This window comes from Sinohyriopsis cumingii, chromosome 14, assembly GCF_028554795.1.
Source record: "Sinohyriopsis cumingii isolate HCF-2022 chromosome 14, ASM2855479v2, whole genome shotgun sequence".
Classification (NCBI taxonomy): domain Eukaryota; kingdom Metazoa; phylum Mollusca; class Bivalvia; order Unionida; family Unionidae; genus Sinohyriopsis; species Sinohyriopsis cumingii.
Genome location: NC_142974.1, coordinates 102,373,948 through 102,393,274, shown reverse-complemented (window position 1 = coordinate 102,393,274; position 19,327 = coordinate 102,373,948). Strand labels below are relative to the sequence as shown.

The 19,327-nt window shown below is 35.2% G+C and overlaps 2 protein-coding genes across 5 annotated transcripts in view; one reads left to right on the top strand and one right to left on the bottom strand.

Annotated features, from left to right (window-relative positions):
• LOC149784509 (epidermal retinol dehydrogenase 2-like) overlaps positions 1-3,000 on the top strand; it is a 31,124-nt gene extending 28,124 nt beyond the window's left edge. For all 4 annotated transcript variants that reach the window (XR_016413881.1, XR_016413880.1, XM_089932591.1 and 1 more), the window contains one exon: positions 77-3,000. Coding sequence is in view for 1 of the 4 variants with exons in the window: in XM_089932591.1 (XP_089788717.1) it covers position 77 (1 nt within the window). In the remaining 3 variants the exon portion in view is untranslated. The remainder of the gene's footprint in view (positions 1-76) is intronic.
• Positions 3,001-10,496: 7,496 nt separating this feature from the next.
• The window catches only part of LOC149784508 (uncharacterized), a 28,282-nt gene continuing 19,451 nt past the window's right edge, over positions 10,497-19,327 (bottom strand). The window contains exon 7 of the mRNA XM_089932589.1: positions 10,497-18,198. Within this exon, the coding sequence (XP_089788715.1) occupies positions 14,461-18,198 (3,738 nt within the window). The 3' untranslated portion in view covers positions 10,497-14,460. The remainder of the gene's footprint in view (positions 18,199-19,327) is intronic.

The window sequence follows — 19,327 nt, the reverse complement described above, 5'->3', positions numbered from 1 at the left end:
TGTAGGTACTTCTTTTCATATTTGAGGGCCATTAGATTCCCATCCTGTATCATATACTTTTCATTGTTTATTTCAGAGCTATGATGCCCAGGAGTCTCTATACAGCAGGCATACTGTTGAGAGTTTGTAATTGATGAAGTTACCATGTACGTAGGAATAGTCACATTAATCTTTTGATTGAAATGTTAATTACATATTAGATGTTGAGAGTTTGTAATTGATGAAGTTACCATGTACGTAGGAATAGTCACATTAATCTTTTGATTGAAATGTTAATTACATATTAGATGTTAATAGCATCGTTTTGCAAGACGTACAAATACAACTTATTTTTATAATACTGTGTGAAGACAGAAGAATTTACATTTTTCTATTTCTGTTAAGTTTTGTTGAAATGATTGGGGTCTTTTTAACACTTGTTTGAACTCAGTAAAATTGCTAATTAGAGCAGCACTTTCAAATGTTGAAAAAGTTTTTGTTATTTATGGATATGATTTTGGGGACTCTAAGTATAACCCCATCCCCCATGCCAAACTAGTTAACAAACATTTTTGTATGAAATTGGTCATACCATTGTATGGATATATCCAACTCAAAATTGCTCAGAGTGATACAGATAGGAGAAAATAATATACTTAACATGAATAGGAGTCTTCATTCATGTACACATGGTCTTAAAGAAACATGTACACATAGTCCTAAAGAAACATGTATACATAGTCTTAAAGAAATACATATACATAGTTTTAAAGAAATACCTTATCACAGTCTTAAAGAAACATGTACACATAGTCCTAAAGATATGATGTGATGTGATTTGGATTTTTAACGTAGCTTTAACATTTTTTTTCTCAGTCTTATCGCTACAATGTCTGCAATGTGGCAGTTTATAGTGATGTCTAGCACTGGGGCATCATGCCGCAGACATGTAGCATGATGTCCCACCCAGTCACATTATCCTGACACCAGGCCAACCAGTCCTAACACTAACCTCTTAATTCTGAGCGCCAAGCGAGACAGCTGTTAGTACCATTTTTGTACGCCTTTGATATGACTAGGCCGGGGAATTGAACCCACGATTTCCCGCATCCGAGGCAGGCGCTCTAACCACTAGGCCACCAGAGTGGTCTAGTCCTGAAGAAACATGTATACATAGTCGTAAAGAAACATGTATACATAGTCGTAAAGAAACATGTATACATAGTGTTAAAGAAACATGTGTTCATAGTGTTAAAGAAACATGTATACATATTCTTAAAGAAATATGTATACATAGTCTTAAAGAAACATGTATTCTTAAAGAAACATGTATACATAGTCTTAAAGAAACATGTACTCAGTCTTAAAGAAACATGTATAAACAGTCTTAAAGAAACATGTATGCATATTCTTAAAGAAACATGTATACATAGTCTTAAAGAAACATGTACACATAGTCTTAAAGAAACATGTATACAGTCTTAAAGAGACATGTATATATAGTCTTAAAGAAATATTTATACATAGTCTTAAAGGAACATTGTATATACAGTAATTATATTCTGGTAGAATTAACTTTGTATTAGTTCCAATATGTTAGTGGTGGAATGTAGAGCATGTACTGCAGAATGAACTATTTTTGCTATGATAACATTGTACAGAATTTATTCAAACATTTTAAAAGTTTTGATCAATGATATCTTTAATAGTTTTTGAAAATATGCAGATATTTTTCTATCAGTTTAACAATGGCTGTAGATAGAAGTGTCTGAACATAATGCAATTAGGTTTGTTGATGCGGTTTAAAGAAAATACATCTTATTAGAGATATGTTTACAAAATGTAAAATCTTGTTCTTAGGGATATTTTTCCCACTATTAATTGTGAGAATTGTAATGTGTATTACTGCTGTTTTTGATACTTTTTTATTTATGAAATTGAGGTAAGCATGTGTTTGATTAGTCTGACATGTTTTCAATACAATAAAATGTAAATTCTGCAGCTGCCATTTCTGCAAACATTTAGATCATGCAGACCATCATAGTGTTGCTGTATACACTTTATTCTGCAGAAGTTTACTAGTCATTTGGTCAAAATATATTCCAATGGATAATCATTGTTTCACTTTAACCCAATGATAGAAGGTGCTTGCATTGTTTTTACATATATTTATATACCAAATGTGTTCTAGATGTCATTTTCTCATGTATTTCTCCAGGACATACAGATCCTTGCCAACTTTAATGAACACCAAGACCCACTTAAAAATGAGCATGTACATGAGCATCATGCATAGTTGATTGTCCCTCAACAAAACCAGTAACTTTCATTAATTGTACAAATGATGAATCTAATGATGTAAATGCTTGACTTCTAGATGCATTGCAATAATCAAGCACTTACTAGATAACTTTTTGCAACTGAGCAAAGAGATACTTTCATTGACTATCTAGTTATTAAGTACAGTTAGAGACATGGTACAATGGCATATATATTCAGTGGTAATGTCTGCCATTTTTAATAAATATGAAATAGTGCTGTTGCCATAGCATATAATTATCTCCTCGGGTAATAAAGAGAGATAAATTTGATACTTATTTACTTAAAGTTATTTATCACATGTCTGTTGAAACAAAATGTAAGGGTTACATTCATAGATATATCTAAAATTAAAGCAGCCCACTCCCCCTTAATTTAAAAACCTCCATGAAAATGCCAGACGATTCCCCCTTATGTCAGAAACTGGAGAAATCGGAGGAATCCATACTTAACAGATTTTAGTATCTTCTTTTTTTAAGGTACATCATTGTGGATGGCAGAACAGTGCTTAGTTAATTGTTAATACTGATTATTCTTTATAAGCATTTTATTTCTATATTAATTTAATAAATGTACACAAAGATTGCAATTATGATCTCAAATTTCACGTTATCATCGAATCTTTTATGTCATCTGCCTGATCCTTTGGCATGGGGCTGCTCATGTTTGTAACACTGTGATAAATAAATTTATATCTGCATAGATTTTGTTGTAGTTTTCACTGTTATTGGCATGAATGGATGTTGGTTCATTCAATTTATTCACCTTTAAAGTTTATGTCTTTGACTCTGGCTCATTCGTTTGCACTCATTAAACTTGATACGTTCATTCATTCAAAATAGTAGTACATTTTGCAACAAATGTAGGCCACAGTGACAGTTATTTTATGCTCCTGCTGTAATGCTATGTTTTGTATATTGAAGGTGCATACCTACATATACTATCACATACATATGTATACCCAGGTAGATCAAAGTCTCCTCAATTTCATGCTCCAGTGACATTGCATCTTTTGCCATTATGAAACTTGATAAATGAAAGAGTACTGACTGCACATAATAAATACTTAAACACAGCAGTTTTATAAATACTCCCCATGAGTACTAAAACAACACTGCTTTTTGAAGAATACACACCACATACTGAATATTGAAACCACATTGCTTTTAGCTGTACTGATCATTGATGAGAAGAGCTTATGAGATGGCCTGTTGTCTGTTTGTCAATCTGTTAGCACAAGTTATCATTACTCCTAAACTATTTCTTAGAATGCCTTGAAACTTGTAACAGTCATCCCCTGTTCCAGTTAGTCCTATATAAACAGAGTGCTAATCTGATGTCCAATATGGCCACCATAGTGGCCATCTTAAAAATCTTGTTATTGGTACTCATCCAGAATCGAATGTCGTATTGACACATGGTCACCAGAAGACATGATGTTTACTTGGTCCTAAATGAGAATGGTGCGAATCCCTTCTCCAATATGGCTACTACAGTGGCCAGCTTTAAAATGTTTCTATCACTACTCGTGGGTGGAAAATTTTATCATCATGTAGTTTTACTGAAAGACTTATTTTGAAGTCTAGTTGGTCCTAAATGAAAATGGTGCCCATCTCACTTCTAAAATGACTGCCACAGACGCAGTCTTGAATCATGTTGTCACTGCTTCTCCTAGATGGCTGTTTGTATTGTTCTCTCCAAAACACTTCTTATGATGTCAGGTTGGTACTAAATGGAAATAGTGCCAATCTGATATCGAATATAGCCATCCATCTTTAAAATCTTGTTAGCGTTTCTCCTTCAAAACGGAAAATCATACAAACATGGAGTTTCCAACAGAAGAATTCTTATGATGCCTTTTGTCTGTCCAAAATGGAAATGGTGCCAACCTGACATCTAATTTGCTCATTTGAAAATCTTGTTATTGCTGAAGTATATCAAGCTGGTTTTTCAATGCTTGGAAATTAAAAGGAAGAAATGGTCTTATCATGAATTCCTGGAAATTCTCTTCAGTCAGTAGAATGTCAAACCCTTTGAGGGACTCTTGTTTCCTTAGATACAGTGTCTGTCTGTAGATCTTTTAATTCAAACCAGATATCTTTCTTGGGCAAATTTTCTTTCTGTCAAAGCAATGATGGTGTGCGTTAATGTGAATATATGCAGAATTACTAGAGGAATGATGAGCAATGTCCAGCATATTTAGTTCGGAAAAGGACCCGACCATCAGGAAATTAGTTAATAATGATGGTGACCATATCATTCTCTAAGTTTCACAGCAATCCACTATAAACTGCAAGAGGAGATGCATTCATAAAAATGGCAAATACTGCATCCAGCTGCTTCCTCCACCAGTTATAGTGGCCGCCATGTATAGCCTATCTTGTGCTGAAAAATGGCATTAAACCCTAGAACATCAGCAGCATCCAGCTGCAAGTCAAAAAGGGCGATAACTCTTACAGACATGCCTTCAAGAAGGCTTACAACTAAAATTACATGTAGAACATTCTTTTGTTTTCATACCAATTACAAACTTTGTTTTGAATAATAGTGTTTGTAATGGCACACAATTTAATCCCCTATAAATGGCACTGATTTGCAGGTATATATCTATGTAAACAAACAGTCCTTGCTATAATTTATGATTTTGGCTCCATGCAAATTGTTCATTTTAAGTAATTCTTGTGAGGCTGTCATTACGAGAAAGTATTCTCTTCACATTTGAGATCCAGTGTGAGTCTTTGTTATATCATGAAATTCACAATAAATTAATGAGAGCTCACTGTATTAACATTCAAACAAGTTGTATTTTAAAATGACACTGCTCTTGTTTCATTAGGGTTATACATAATAAAATCAACCATATTAAGAGTTTCATATTAAGATTTTAAAAATTTCTTGCTCTGAAATGGGGTAGACACGGAGAGACAGTTGTGGGAATTGAACAATATCCAAAAACAGTAATATGTATTTAGTGATAAATATGTAACGTATATTCTACTTGAACCTTAATTTAAGGGAGGTAACTTTCATAAATTGGCAAACTACTTAATATATTTTGTTCTCACTCTTTAAGGACATATAGATTAATTATTATATTGTGTATATCAAAATTAAAATAGATATGGTATTTATAAATTAGTCATCATCAGACTTGAATACTTTATGGATTCTTAGATCCAGAATAACTTTGACAATTTCATGCTCTTGACAAATACCAAGCAAACTTAAATTTCAAAACCTCAACCCTGCTGATCCCAACACATTTTTTTTCATCACATGTGTGTTATTGTGTCTGTGTCTATGTGTGTGTGTCTTACAGTTTTCAAAATAGCCAGCTTGAGGAAGTACTATGTCAGGACTGTCTTGTAAAGTTTATTAATTCAATATTTTGTATTACCTCTGCTGGTGATAGACCAGAAGAGATTCTGGGATGGCCTGTTGTCCATTATCCATTGGCATAAGTTTGATTTTGCTACTTCTAATAAACTTTTTGAAACTTTATGCACACATGCATTACATGGCTTGTTGGTCCTAGATGAAAATGCTGCTGTTCAGACATCCATTAAGGTCAATACATTGGCCATCTTGAAAATTTTCATATATTGCTCCACCTGAGTTGGATTGTCAGCATCAAATGAACTTTTTCACTACAAGATTGCTTATTTTGTCTAGCTGATCCAAATGAAAATGGTGCCAATATGACCTCCAACATTGCCACCATTGCAGCCATCTTGAAAATCTTGCTGTCACTACATGTACTACGTGATGGTTGATCATATCAATGTGGGTTTTTAATAAAAAACGTTTTACATCTGCTTGGTCCTTAACGAAAATTGGTGCTGAAATGACATCCAACATAGCTGCAACAGCAGCTATCTTTAAGATCAAGTTACATTACTCCTCCTTAACAGAAAATCGTTATTATATGGGGTTTTCACCACAAGACTTCTTACGCTGTCAAGTTGGTCCCAAATAAAAATGGTACCAATATAACATCCAGTGTGAGCACCATCATGAAAATATTGTTAATGATATTCCTCCTAAACAGAAAGTCATATCAACATAGGATGACTTCTTATAATGTATATGGCCCCAAATGAAAATGATTCTGATCTGGCATTCATTGTGGCCACCATGGTGGTCAACTTGAAAATCTCAAAACTCTATCTCCTGAATTGATGGTTTTCACTCCATGACTTCTTATGAATTCTAATTGGTTTTATATGAAAATGGTATCAAACAAAAATCTACATAGCTTCAATCCTCATTGTTTGTGGAGTATAAAAGTACTGACTGCTTATGACAAAAATACCGATTTTCAGGAACAAATACTTATTTTAAAAAATTGTATGCATAAGGAACTGTATACATCATCTACAACCATCAGTAAAGTAGGAGAATAACCTACTTAATTATTTAATATCAAAGATACATTTCTTGCACTTTCTGAACCCTGTTCCTTTCGGGTCCCATTCAAAAGGTGCAGGAGTACAACACACATTTGGACACAGGCTGTTTATAGGAGCCCTTACCAAACCTTGCTTTTTCAGTCATTATCAATTCCAATGTACCAACTTTCATTTGGTGATATGAATTCTGTGCAGTTTTTTTTACTGAGCTATATTTGTTCTAGTTGTGAGTAATCCTTTACGACTTTACTTTCTGAAAAATGTATGCAAAATAAATCACCAGCAGCACAAGCAGCTGAAAGATGATGGTTCATTTCTAAAAGAAATTTAGTAAAACAAACTTCCGACCAAATTATATCACTGTTCTCTCTGGTATTTACAAACATTATAAGTTAAAACTGTCTTGCTGATGATTATTAGCTTTTTTATGCCGTTTTGTGTCACGGGCACCTACATGACCATAAGCGAAATCTCATTTACATAATATGCAAAACAAAAAGTTTTCACTTTTACTAGATGGGTTCACAAATCCAAACAAGACAGCTCTATTGTCCTTCCAGTTCTTTTTCTTTTCTTTGCTGGATACAATTCTAATAATTCTGCTTTGCTTTTTGACATGATTAGAAGTTGAATATTATGAAGCTGAGGTACAGTGATAGCGGAACTTGTTTGCACAATCTAATTTAGTGGTTGAAGACTGGCATGGTAGCAACTGCTCCAGTGGCCTAGTGGTTAGAGTGTCCACCTCGGATGCAAGAGGTTGCGGGTTCGATCCCCGGCCGAGTCATACCAGAGACTTACAAAAATGGTAATAACAGCTGCCTTGCTTGGCACTCAGCATTAAGAGGTTAGTGTTAGGACTGGTCAGCCTGGTGTCAAGATAATGTGACTGGGTGGGACATCATGTTACATGTCTGCAGCATGATGCCCCAGTACTAGACATCACTATAAACTGCCACACTGCAGACATCGTAGCGATACGACTGAAAAATTGTTAAAGCTACATAAAAAAGTCAAAATCACATACACACACACTGGCATGGTAGCCCAGATTTCCAATGAACCAATCATATATTAGAACTTTGTGTCTAAATACACATAATACATTTACTCTCAGAATGGAACCAGGTGCCAGTTCTAAACAGAAAATTGCAAGGAAATATTAAATATATTTTATTTTTAATTTAGAAAATGGATTTTTAACAAGGAAAATGTACACCCGTATTCACGTCCAAAATACAGGACAAATGCAAGAAAAACAGGACACTTAGCAGCTGTGCATCTAATATGGTTGTCAGGGTGGCTATCTTGAAAATCTTGTTATTGGCCAAGAATTCTGAATGTGGTTTCAACTCTAAGCGGGGCCCCGAGTGGCAGAGTGGTCTAAAGCGCTCTCTGTTAAGGATCATTGCCATCTCACCTCTGTCTGCATGGGTTCAAGTCTCGGATTCAGCCAATGTGGGCATGTGAGAAAGCTTGCCAGTAGCTTCTCGTGAGTCGGTGGTTCTTTACGGGGTTTTCTCGGGTTCTTCCTCCAACATTAATACTGGCCGCCATGTATAGCCTATCGTGTGCTGAAAAATGGCGTTAAACCCGACAACAACAACTCTAAGCAGTTAAAAAGAAGAAATGGTCTCATCAAGGATTCCTGTGAATTCTTTGCAGCCTATCAAATATCAGCTCCTCTGAGCAACTCTTGTTTGTGGAGTACCATTATTTGCAGACTTGTGATTTATACTAACCATGAATTTAAGTAACCCAACAAACAACATAATCAATCCCTAGTCCACACATTTAGGTACTGATGAAAATGTCATATTTCGCAAAACTACAAAAATGTATACCTATACAAAAAATAATAGTCTATAGTTAAAGTAATGCAGAGAATGGTACTCAAGTTATGCAAGTTTTAATTTAATCTGATTCACTGGTGCCCATTAAGTACCTGAAATAAAATGTATTTTACATGAATGCAGCTACAATGCTAGATTTATGCATATAAAATAAAATTTTCTGAAGTGCAAGCTTGCACTTCTCATACAAGATTGTAAAAGCTGACAATTTCCAAATGCATGTCATGTGAAACTTTAAATGATGTGATGGGTAATATTTAAAACTTTCTAACTTTAACTGATTTATTTTGATAGCTTATCACTTAAAACTGTACAGTTTGTTAACATTCAAGGAAGAACAACTTTCCATGAACTATGTCACTAATAATGTTGATATATCAGTGCCAAATGCAATTACATCTATATTAGTGTTAAAAAACTGCAAACATATTTCTTTTAATTTTTTTAAAACATCAAGTATACTGTGAATGGTTAACAATATAAAGTTGATGTACTACAAACTGAATAAACACTTTACTTCAAAATAAGGATTATTACATGTACAAACTGCAGTGACCTCATTTTCATCCAAATGCTCGAATCCAACAGATTATGGACAAGAAAGAGGCCAAAGTAGACTTGATATTGCTCACCTTACATAACAGTCGACCATTTAACTAAGCAGGCTTAAGCAGTATTTTAAGTACACATCCTATATTATCTCCCAAACTTTCTATTCTGCTCATTTTATTTAGTTTACTAAATTTTTGACCAAAATGCTTTCCAAAGATAAAGGTATAACTACTGGTAATACAAATTTGTTTTCTCGATTATAATTGAAAAAGTCCAAGATCTTAAGAATATAAACCCATTTACCAATTTTTTAGAAATTGGATTCAAAATATAGTCCCTAGATCTAGGGATCTAACAAGCTCGGCCTAGCAGATGCAAGGTATCTCATTAATATGCAAATATCTTGCTCCTAATTTAACATCTTGATAGTATATGACTATTTAACAAGTTCTATAAGAATCAGATCTGAAATAATGTTGCTAGATTGCTGACAAGCTCAGCCAATCAGATTCAAGGTAACATTAAATAAAATGTCTTGATGATATACGCAAGATCAGACTGGAAGAACGTATGGCTTTAAGATTGGTAACAAACTCAGCCACTGAGATACAAGATTATATCAATAATATGCATCACATTTATTATCAAACCCATCCAAGATTGAAGATCTTGATGACACAAGCATACACTGCAAGTTTGATCAAAATTAAATTAGAAATATGGCCTCATGAATGGTAACAAGCTCTGCCAATTTGATGCAAAGTCAGCCAGTCTCATGCAAGATCACCTGAAACAAAATCAGCCAATCTGATGCAAGATCACCTGAAACAAAATCAGCCAGTCTCATGCAAGATCACCTGAAACAAGATCAGCCAATCTGATGCAAAATCACCTGAAACAAGATCAACCAACCTGATGCAAGATCACATGCAACAAGATCAGCCAATCTGATGCAAGATCACCTGAAACAAGATCAGCCAATCTGATGCAAGAGCACATGCAACAAGATCAGCCAATCTGATGCAAGATCAGCTGAAACAAGATCAGTCAATCTGATGCAAGATCACCTGAAACAAGATCAGCCAATCTGATGCAAGATCACCTGAAGCAAGATCGGCCAATCTGATGCAAGATCACCTGAAACAAGATCAGCAAATCTCCTGCAAGATGACCAGATTTGTATGTGTGAATTTAGCTCATTAATGATCTTTTCCATCATCTTAATAATACAATAAAACTTGTTTTGACAGACCACCCCTTCTATCAACAATAATTGGCCAGTCAAGACAAGTGGTCTTTCAAAACAGGTCCATACAGGAGGGTCAGTTTTAAGGTTGAAATTCAACAGGGCATATGAATAAAAAAAAAACATAATTCTTGTGCATTTAGTTTGTTATTTATTGATAATTCTTGTTAAAATATTACATGCATTCTCAATCTTTTTCTGAAATTGTAATCATCATAAATATTTTTATTTTTATTTAAACTCCACGCATAACCTATTGGCATTATGGCATATGTATGGCAAGATTAATTCTAATGAAACGCTTATTATCCTGCCTATTAATCATAGTCAGCTATGATATAAAAATTTATTTACAGCCAATAGCCAAAACTTTGGTCATTTGACATAAATAACAAATGGATAACCTCAATAAGCAAAAGGATGTAACAGATACACTGAGACAGCCAGATGAAGATATCTCCAACTGGCATGTTTGGCCTTGTGTGCAGATTTTAAGGACAGTGAAATAAATAAAGCATGAATAATTGCACACCTTCACAATAACTATAGATTAACTTATCCAGATAAAGCAAATAACTTATGACGAGAAAAAAAACACAAGACCTCATTCATCCCAGTCAATATGTATTTTAACTTCACAAACAAAGGATTTAAGGCAATACACATAATGATACAATGAAATCAGGGTGACTCACAGCATTATCTGCATGAATTAGCCTTTCATAATAGGCACAGAAACAATACCGACTTTTAATTATGCAAGCCCATTACTACTCCATTTGCAGAAGGAATGGTTAATCATAACTAGGATGTACATGACTTCAACTAGTGGCAGTTTGTGACATGTACTTAAATCTGGTCTTGGCCTGTTACATATCTAGGGCAACTGGTATCCAGACTCAAATCTTTTTACAAAGAATAATCTTCACTTTGCCTTTAGAACCTCATAATCAGTTGTGATTACAAAGGATTCAATAAAGGTATGTGGTATTTATATTTTCTTGATGTTCATGGCAGATTCAAAGTGCATGTTTGGTATCAAAAGCATGATTGCTGAATTTGTTCAGCAGGTGGTTGATCATGATCGTGTTAACATAATAAAATAAATTCCTGCATGATGATTGTGGTCATTAATTTCAGGTGGTTGCTCAATACCAGTTTTACAGTACAAGTAAATACTCCAAATCTGATTAATAATGGATCAGAAATATGGCCTCTGGAATATCAACAAGGTCTACCAGTCACATGCAAGACTACCTCAAAGCATGCATGGATGTCACTCATTTTCAAACCCATCCATGATCTTGATGATAATAAACACATTTCAAGTTTTGTCACAATTTTATCAAATGTATGGCTTCCACTGGAATAACAAGATCATCCAATCAGATTCAAGATCACCTAGTTACTATTCATGGATCATGCTTATGATCAAACTTGTTCAAGATCTGAAGGATGCAAGCATAATTCCAAGTTTGATCATAAGCATACGCCCTACTGAGAAGTAACAAACCCAGCCAATCAGATGTATAAAAACTGACTGACAACTAACAACTGATAATAGATGTGATGATACTCATCATGTTTGTCCCACCCCTCTGCCAGCATTGTCTAAGATTAAGGTTAAATAAAATCATTCTTAATATAATATGATCTGCAAAACTGTATATCTTGTCTTCAAAAGCAAATGCTAGAAGAGCACTAACAAGACTATGTCATACAGATTTGACACAAACCATAACATGGCATGGCAAGACAATCCTTATGGCTTGCCAGCAATTGAAAGAGAGTTATAAAGACTTCACATGTGCTGATAGTTTTCAAAGATAAAATCAAAAGAGATAATGCTTCAGTAAGCATGAAGTTGTGGTGGGTTTCAGCACATGACAGGCATGACATTTTTCAGCACATGGTAGGCTACACAAGGCAGCCAGTATATCTGGTGGAGGAAGAACCAGGGAAGACCCTGGAAAGAACCACCGACCCATGTTGCATGTTTTCTCCCATACCCATGTTGGCTGAGCATGAGACTCAAACCCACATGTACAGAAGCAAAATGCCTGTGATCTATAAAGGGAAGCACCTTAAACCACTTGGCCACCTGGGACCCCAGTAATCCTGAAGCAGATACCGTAAACAAGATTTTACATAGTAATGTGATGGGTGATGGTGATAGTTACAAGGGGTGTTTGAAAAGTTCTGAGTATTCTATCTTTTTTATTTCTTTGAACTTGTTCAATAAAAAAAATAATGTTGTATAAAATGATTTGCAGCTGCACATGCCAGACACCTGCAGATATATATGTGACACCCATAAAATGATCTTTGCTATATTAAAATTCTTAACATAACATGATTCATCTTAAACTTGTAATACACATGCATATAGATAAAATACCTTCAAACAGTGATCAATCAGAATGAGGGGTAAAATAGAAGGACCTGTAATACTTGCTATAACAGATTGATCCATTTACAGTATGCACACCCAACTGTAAATATTCCCAGTAATATTCATTAGATCATGTTGATCTCTTCAGAGTATGCAAACTCAAATGTACATATCCTTGCATATTAAGTGCACAATACTGATCCATCTACAGAAGGCACACTCGACTGTACAATATTCATTGTACAATACTGATCCATCTACAGCGGGCACACTCGACTGTACAATATTCATTGTACAATACTGATCCATCTACAGAGGGCACACTCGACTGTACATAACCTAGCAATATTCATTGTACAATACTGATCCATCTACAGAGGGCACACTCGACTGTACAATATTCATTGTACAATACTGATCCATCTACAGAGGGCACACTCGACTGTACATAACCTAGCAATATTCATTGTACAATACTGATCCATCTACAGAGGGCACACTCAACTGTACAATATTCACTGTACAATACTGATCCATCTACAGCGGGCACACTCGACTGTACATAACCTAGCAATATTCATTGTACCTTGTTTGACAGTCGAAATAGAATGAACAACACAGACTCCAATCTACTCTGTTTTGACATTCTACATACTATTAGAATGAACCATGCAGGCTCTGGTCTACTTTGTATGACAATGAACAACACAGACACTGCTCTATTTTATTGGACATCCTAAATAGAATGAACAACACGGGCTCTGGGCTAATTTGTTTTGACATGCTAAATAGACTGAACAAAATAGACTCTGGGTTACTTTGTTTGACATCCTAAATAGAATGAACAACACAGACTTGGGTCTACATTGTTTGACATCATAAATGGAATCAACAACACAAACTTGGGTCTACATTGTTTGACATCCTAAATAGAATGAACAACACAGACTCTGATCTACTCTGTTTTGACATTCTAAAAGAAAGAGCAACATCGACTGATCTACTCTATTTTGACATCCTAAATAGAATGAACAACACAGGCTCTGATCTACTCTGTTTTGACATCCTAAATAGAATGAACAACAAAGACTCTGATCAACTCTGTTTTTCCTAAAAGAATGAACAACATGGACTCTGATTTACCAGAGAATAATACAACTTCACATCTGGATTAATATCATCTTATACACATATAATTAAGATTCCAAAGTATTAGAGTATTTCACTTATGATTTCTGACAAAAAAGAATAAAATATTTGTTTAACATCATTGTATTTGAAACATATATTTCACCAATATACATGACTCAAAAAGCTTAAGTAAAGAAATGCATTACAAAAAAAGAAGTGACACAATGAACATTTTAATGTTGAAAAATTATCATTCAATTTATATTACTAAAGATGCAATTCTTCAATCATACAGTCTCCTTTCTGACTTTTGTTCAATGTGATGTGCTCATTACCATTTTGTGACTGGTTGCTGTAGCCATCACAAACTCAAGGCTGATGCAGTTAAGAACACATTTTTATATTTTCTTGAAAATAACAATTTTCATTTCTTAAGAATCAAAATGAGCTCTTCTGGATAAAACATCAAAGTAACGCAAGTATGACTGTTCTATAAACAAAAAGAATTTAAAGTTAAGTGTGATAAAATTTGGTAAAAATGACAATCTTTTGCTGTCACTATAACCTTAAACTCGACAATTATTCAGTTTTTACTTCATTGATGGTTATGGTTTCCTGTGTTTCCTGGTCTACAATCTGAAGTATAACAATCTGGCCCTCAGTTCCTTCAATCCCTTCTATCCCCTCAATGGAACCTGGCAGAGACTGAAGGCTGGTAATAGCAATGGCCTCCGACCCTCCAATGTTAAAAGTACCATTGCTAGTGACAATGCCAGTAATGTTACCACTCGATATAATACCTGGTAACTCTTGAATCATACTCTGTACAATACTCGAGTCGAGCTGCTGATCACAGGATCTAATCACGCTGCTTTCACTGCTAGCAATCAAAGATTGACCGTTGGAGATGATCATGCCCTCTACTGGCTGGATGGATGCAATGACGTCCTGTTCACTTGCAACAATGTTCTGTTCCCCTGACAGAACAGAGTCACTCTCTGTCGTAACTGTCATACTAGATAAGCTATGTAATGCTTCTGCAGCTATCTGAGGAAGCATGGTGACTGTTGGACCTGAGTGAACTTGCAGTGATTGTAATTGTATGTTTGGATCATTTTTCATCTGAATAATCTGTTCATTTGACACTTGAATTATTTGAGGCTGTAATATTTCCACTTCAGTTTGTGCCTCATTCTCTTTCAGTTCATCAACATTCTTAAGCAATGAATTGATGTAGCCCTCTTCCTGTAGCAAATTTAAATGATCCTCATGTTTCCGCTTGTAGTGACGGACTAACGTGTGTCTATGACCACACCTAGCAAAACAAACACCGCAAACATAAACCAAACCACTATGAAAGATTACCATGTGTCTCCGCAACTCATATTCCTTGCAAAATTTCTTGTCGCAATGGTTACATTTGATTTTATTAGTCATGGTGTGAATAAGTTTGTGCCGATTCAACTGGTCAGGGTACTTGAAAGTTTTACCACAGAATGCACATAAAAACATTCGATCAGTTTCATGAGAAAACATGTGTGTCCTGAGATTACCTTTCTGCCTGAATATCTTGTTACATTTCGGACAGTTGTACTGCTCATCTGTATGAGTGTGGAACTGTTTTGTATGAGCTATTAAGCCTGTCTTGGATTTCATCAATTTCCCACAATATGTGCATTGGTATTTGAAAGTATTATCATGCACAGATGAAATATGTTCCTTCAGGTAGTTATCAAAATGAAATTTCTTTCCACACAGGTGACATTCAAATTTCTTTTCCTCATGCAATCGTTGATGCTTGATCAGATTTCCCTTGCTGATAAATGTCTTGCCACAGGCCTCACATACCAACATTTCTAGCACGACCATTTTGCCATTTCGCTTCACCATACGAACATTTGTCCCATCATCTAGTTTGCAAACATGACTATCTAAATGGTCTCTGTGGTAAAAAATTCTTTGACACTGCATACACTTATGCTGAGGTGCACCATGAATGGCTAAATGCCGCTCCAGTAATTTATCATTTCTAAAGGTCTTGTCACATAATGTGCAATCAAATCTTGGTCCTACATAACTGTCACTGAGATCAGCACAGAGATGATTGTTCAGAGTTCCCACTTTGATGAAACGTTTATAACACTTTTCACATTGGTATGGATGAGTATGTGTCTGATAATGTTCTCGGAAATGTTTTGGCCGTGTGAATTCCACACCACATACATCACAATGGCCAACACCAATACTTTTGATTTTCATTACAACATCACATATTTTTTCATGCATGTCCAGATCATCCTGCGTTGACAATGATTTTTGGCAGAGATTACACGTAAAAACTCCTTCATGCTTTACTTTATGGCGATTCAGATAAGGCAGTGTAGAGAACGATTTTCCACATGTTCCGCATGTGTATTCGGTACTTGCTTCATCTTTCACTGCTATACTGGGTACATCATTGCCCACAACACATTCATGCTGAGCAAGGTCTTCATTGTTTGTAAATACACGGCCACATTTATCACAATGCAATGTACTGCATTTTCTTTCATGGTTTTCTTTTCCAATCTTGGTTCCAAAAATCTTCTTACACTTGGAGCAAAAATAAACCTTATATTTCTCAGCTACCTCTGGACAGCATTTGACAAGATGTCGTTGTAGTGAATCTTTTCTTGAGAAACACCTTGAGCATTTTTTACATTTGAATATATCAGTATGCATGGCCATGTGGCGGAAGAGGTACATGGCTGTTTTAAAAGTTTCTTGACAAATATCACACACAAAAGTTCCTTCAGCCTGCTCCTGTCTGGCCATGTTACTTGCATCGGAATCTTGTACTGATAGATCATTCCTGTCTCCTGGACAAGGATGCTTCCTTAAGTTTTCTGTACGAGTGAAACATTTTCCGCACTTGTCACACTTGTTCTGCTGTGTATGAGCAGGGGCATGCAGAACCAGATATTTCATTTGTGAAAACTTCTTGTTACAAACTTTGCAAATATAAAAAGTTCCCAAGCTTGTCCTTTCAATTTCCATTGGAATATCATCATAAGTTTTTCTTCTCCTTCTCCTTTGTTTACCATTGTCCTTGTCTAAACCATTACCAGAATCATCATTTTCATCATTTTCCTTTAGGTAAGATGAGTTATCATCTTCATTTGTATCAACTACTGTATGGTTATTTTCATCCCTTTCTGTCACTGAATATTGTACTGGTTCTTCTGTATTGTTACTTGCATCTTTTGAAGGAAATATTGTTAGAGAACCATGCTGTTCTTGCTCACTGATTGGCATTATATCCAAATGTTCAGTAGAACCATCTCTAGTTTTAATGCATTCATCAACCTCATTGCTGGATTGTACACTTTCCTCAGTCTCATCTCTGTTTTCTTCCTTCATTTCACTGGTTGTTATTGTCTGGATGCTTGCAACTTGATCCACTCCATTAATGGTTTCTATAGGTTTCACAGCATTATTTTCCTCTAGGGTTACATCAACACCAGTGTTTCCTTCATCTGATTCTTGCATCACACCAACTGCATCATTTTCAGGAGAAATACTGTCAGTTTGTGTTTCATCCACTTTTATGTTAGAGCTCTGACCGGCTGTTGTTACCATAACAGGTTCTTTACTTTGAACATTGTATATTTTTCTTGGTCTTCCCCTACTTCTTTTGATGCTGGGTTGGATCTTTTGGGTGGGGGTGTTAGTTTCCATTGAGGACATACCACTATCTTCAACTTCCTCTTTTACCTTCACAGAGCAAACAATGTAGGAACTGAACTTTGTATTTTTCCCTTTTAAACTTCTTGAGGGTTGTATTCTACGATTTAGTTTTTCTGTAACTATAACTAAGTTGCTTGCTGGTGTAAAATCTTTATCCAATGAAACATCATCATGCAATTTTCTCCTCTTTTCAAACAACTCATCATCAGAGTCATGAAAAATATCATCTGTATCATCCTCCTCATTTTTTTCTTCTTTCAGTTCTTCTGTAGATAATTTCTCCTCAGAACGCTTAGACGTCTTCTCTCCAGCTGCATCTTTTTCAGCTGTGTCTAACCCTGATTGATATTTCCTTGGGCGGCCTCTCTTCTTTGGAGTTGATGTTGAAGTACCAACAGAAACTGCGTTTTCACTATCCTCTTTTCTAGGTCTTCCTCTACCTCGTCTTTTTGCAAAGGGTTCTGAGTTTTGTTGATAGTTTGGAAATATGTGCTCTCGAAGGTGCTTTACCATATTTACTTGAGAATTAAAACTTTGGCTGCACCTTGGACAATGGTGGACTTTTACAACTTGTGCCTTTTGTCCTTCCTCCTGTAATAATGAACAAAATCATAGGTCAACAAGAAAGCACAAGTGAAACAATTATTATGTAAATTCCAGTACCATAAAAACAATGTGTATATTGGGTGCATGCTATAAATATTTCAAGACAGTGTTGAGTGATACAGTGTATCCCCCTGGGGTGTAAAATTGAGGGTTAAAAACAACACTTGGTGTCAGAACTGGGGGTCAAATAAAAAATATGGGGGTCAAAAATGTACTGACAAATGTTCATCTGACTTTTTCAGCTTGAAATAGGATACTGCGACCTGCACAACATACTGTCTAAACATACAAATAAACCAATATGCACAATTAACACACAAATGCATTATCCATTCAAATAATAATTTTATTAGTTTAAAGTCATACAATTAACAGTCTCATTATAATCTTTTTGTAGCAGTATTATAGACCAACACATTTTACATATAAGCCAATATAAAAAGCCAATTAAATCTTTTAAACCAACTGGCAGTTAATTTACTGCCTTTCATAAAATGTGTACTATCATTGGTTTCATTGTACTTCGTCCTAGAACACATTTATCCAAAAATCAAAAATGCTAATGATTAATCTTCTTTCTAATAAGTTACACTTGAACTTTAAGATCTTTTATTGCAGCAAGGTTAAAAGCCAACAAAATCTGCAATGACCTGCTGACTTTGTAATCCAAATAACGCTTTTGTCTCCGAAAGTTTACTGATTTCTTTGTTGTGAAAGAATGTCTTGGGACATATGTGTTCTCCAGATATCTTGTGGCAAACGAGGGCAGATTTTTTAAAATTCTTACACCCTGTCACAAAAGGATTATTCACCTTTGCAGTCTTGCAATCACGTGACCAGAAGTCACACCGATAATCCTAAAGGATGTGCCGTATTCCAGTCAAGGGAATTATTTTCTCCATTTTTCATTTATGTTAGAGCCACAGCTACTCTTTGTCTTCTGCTTCTTTCAATGTCTTCACTAATAATTCTTAGTGCATGACATTTTAATCTGGAGATCAATTGCTAGTGCAACAAGCATCGAGCTTTAACATCTAGATGACATCTAGCTGAGCTCGATGGAAATCATGTGAGTGCTCACAAGATTAGGGGAAGCTACTCCATCATAACATTG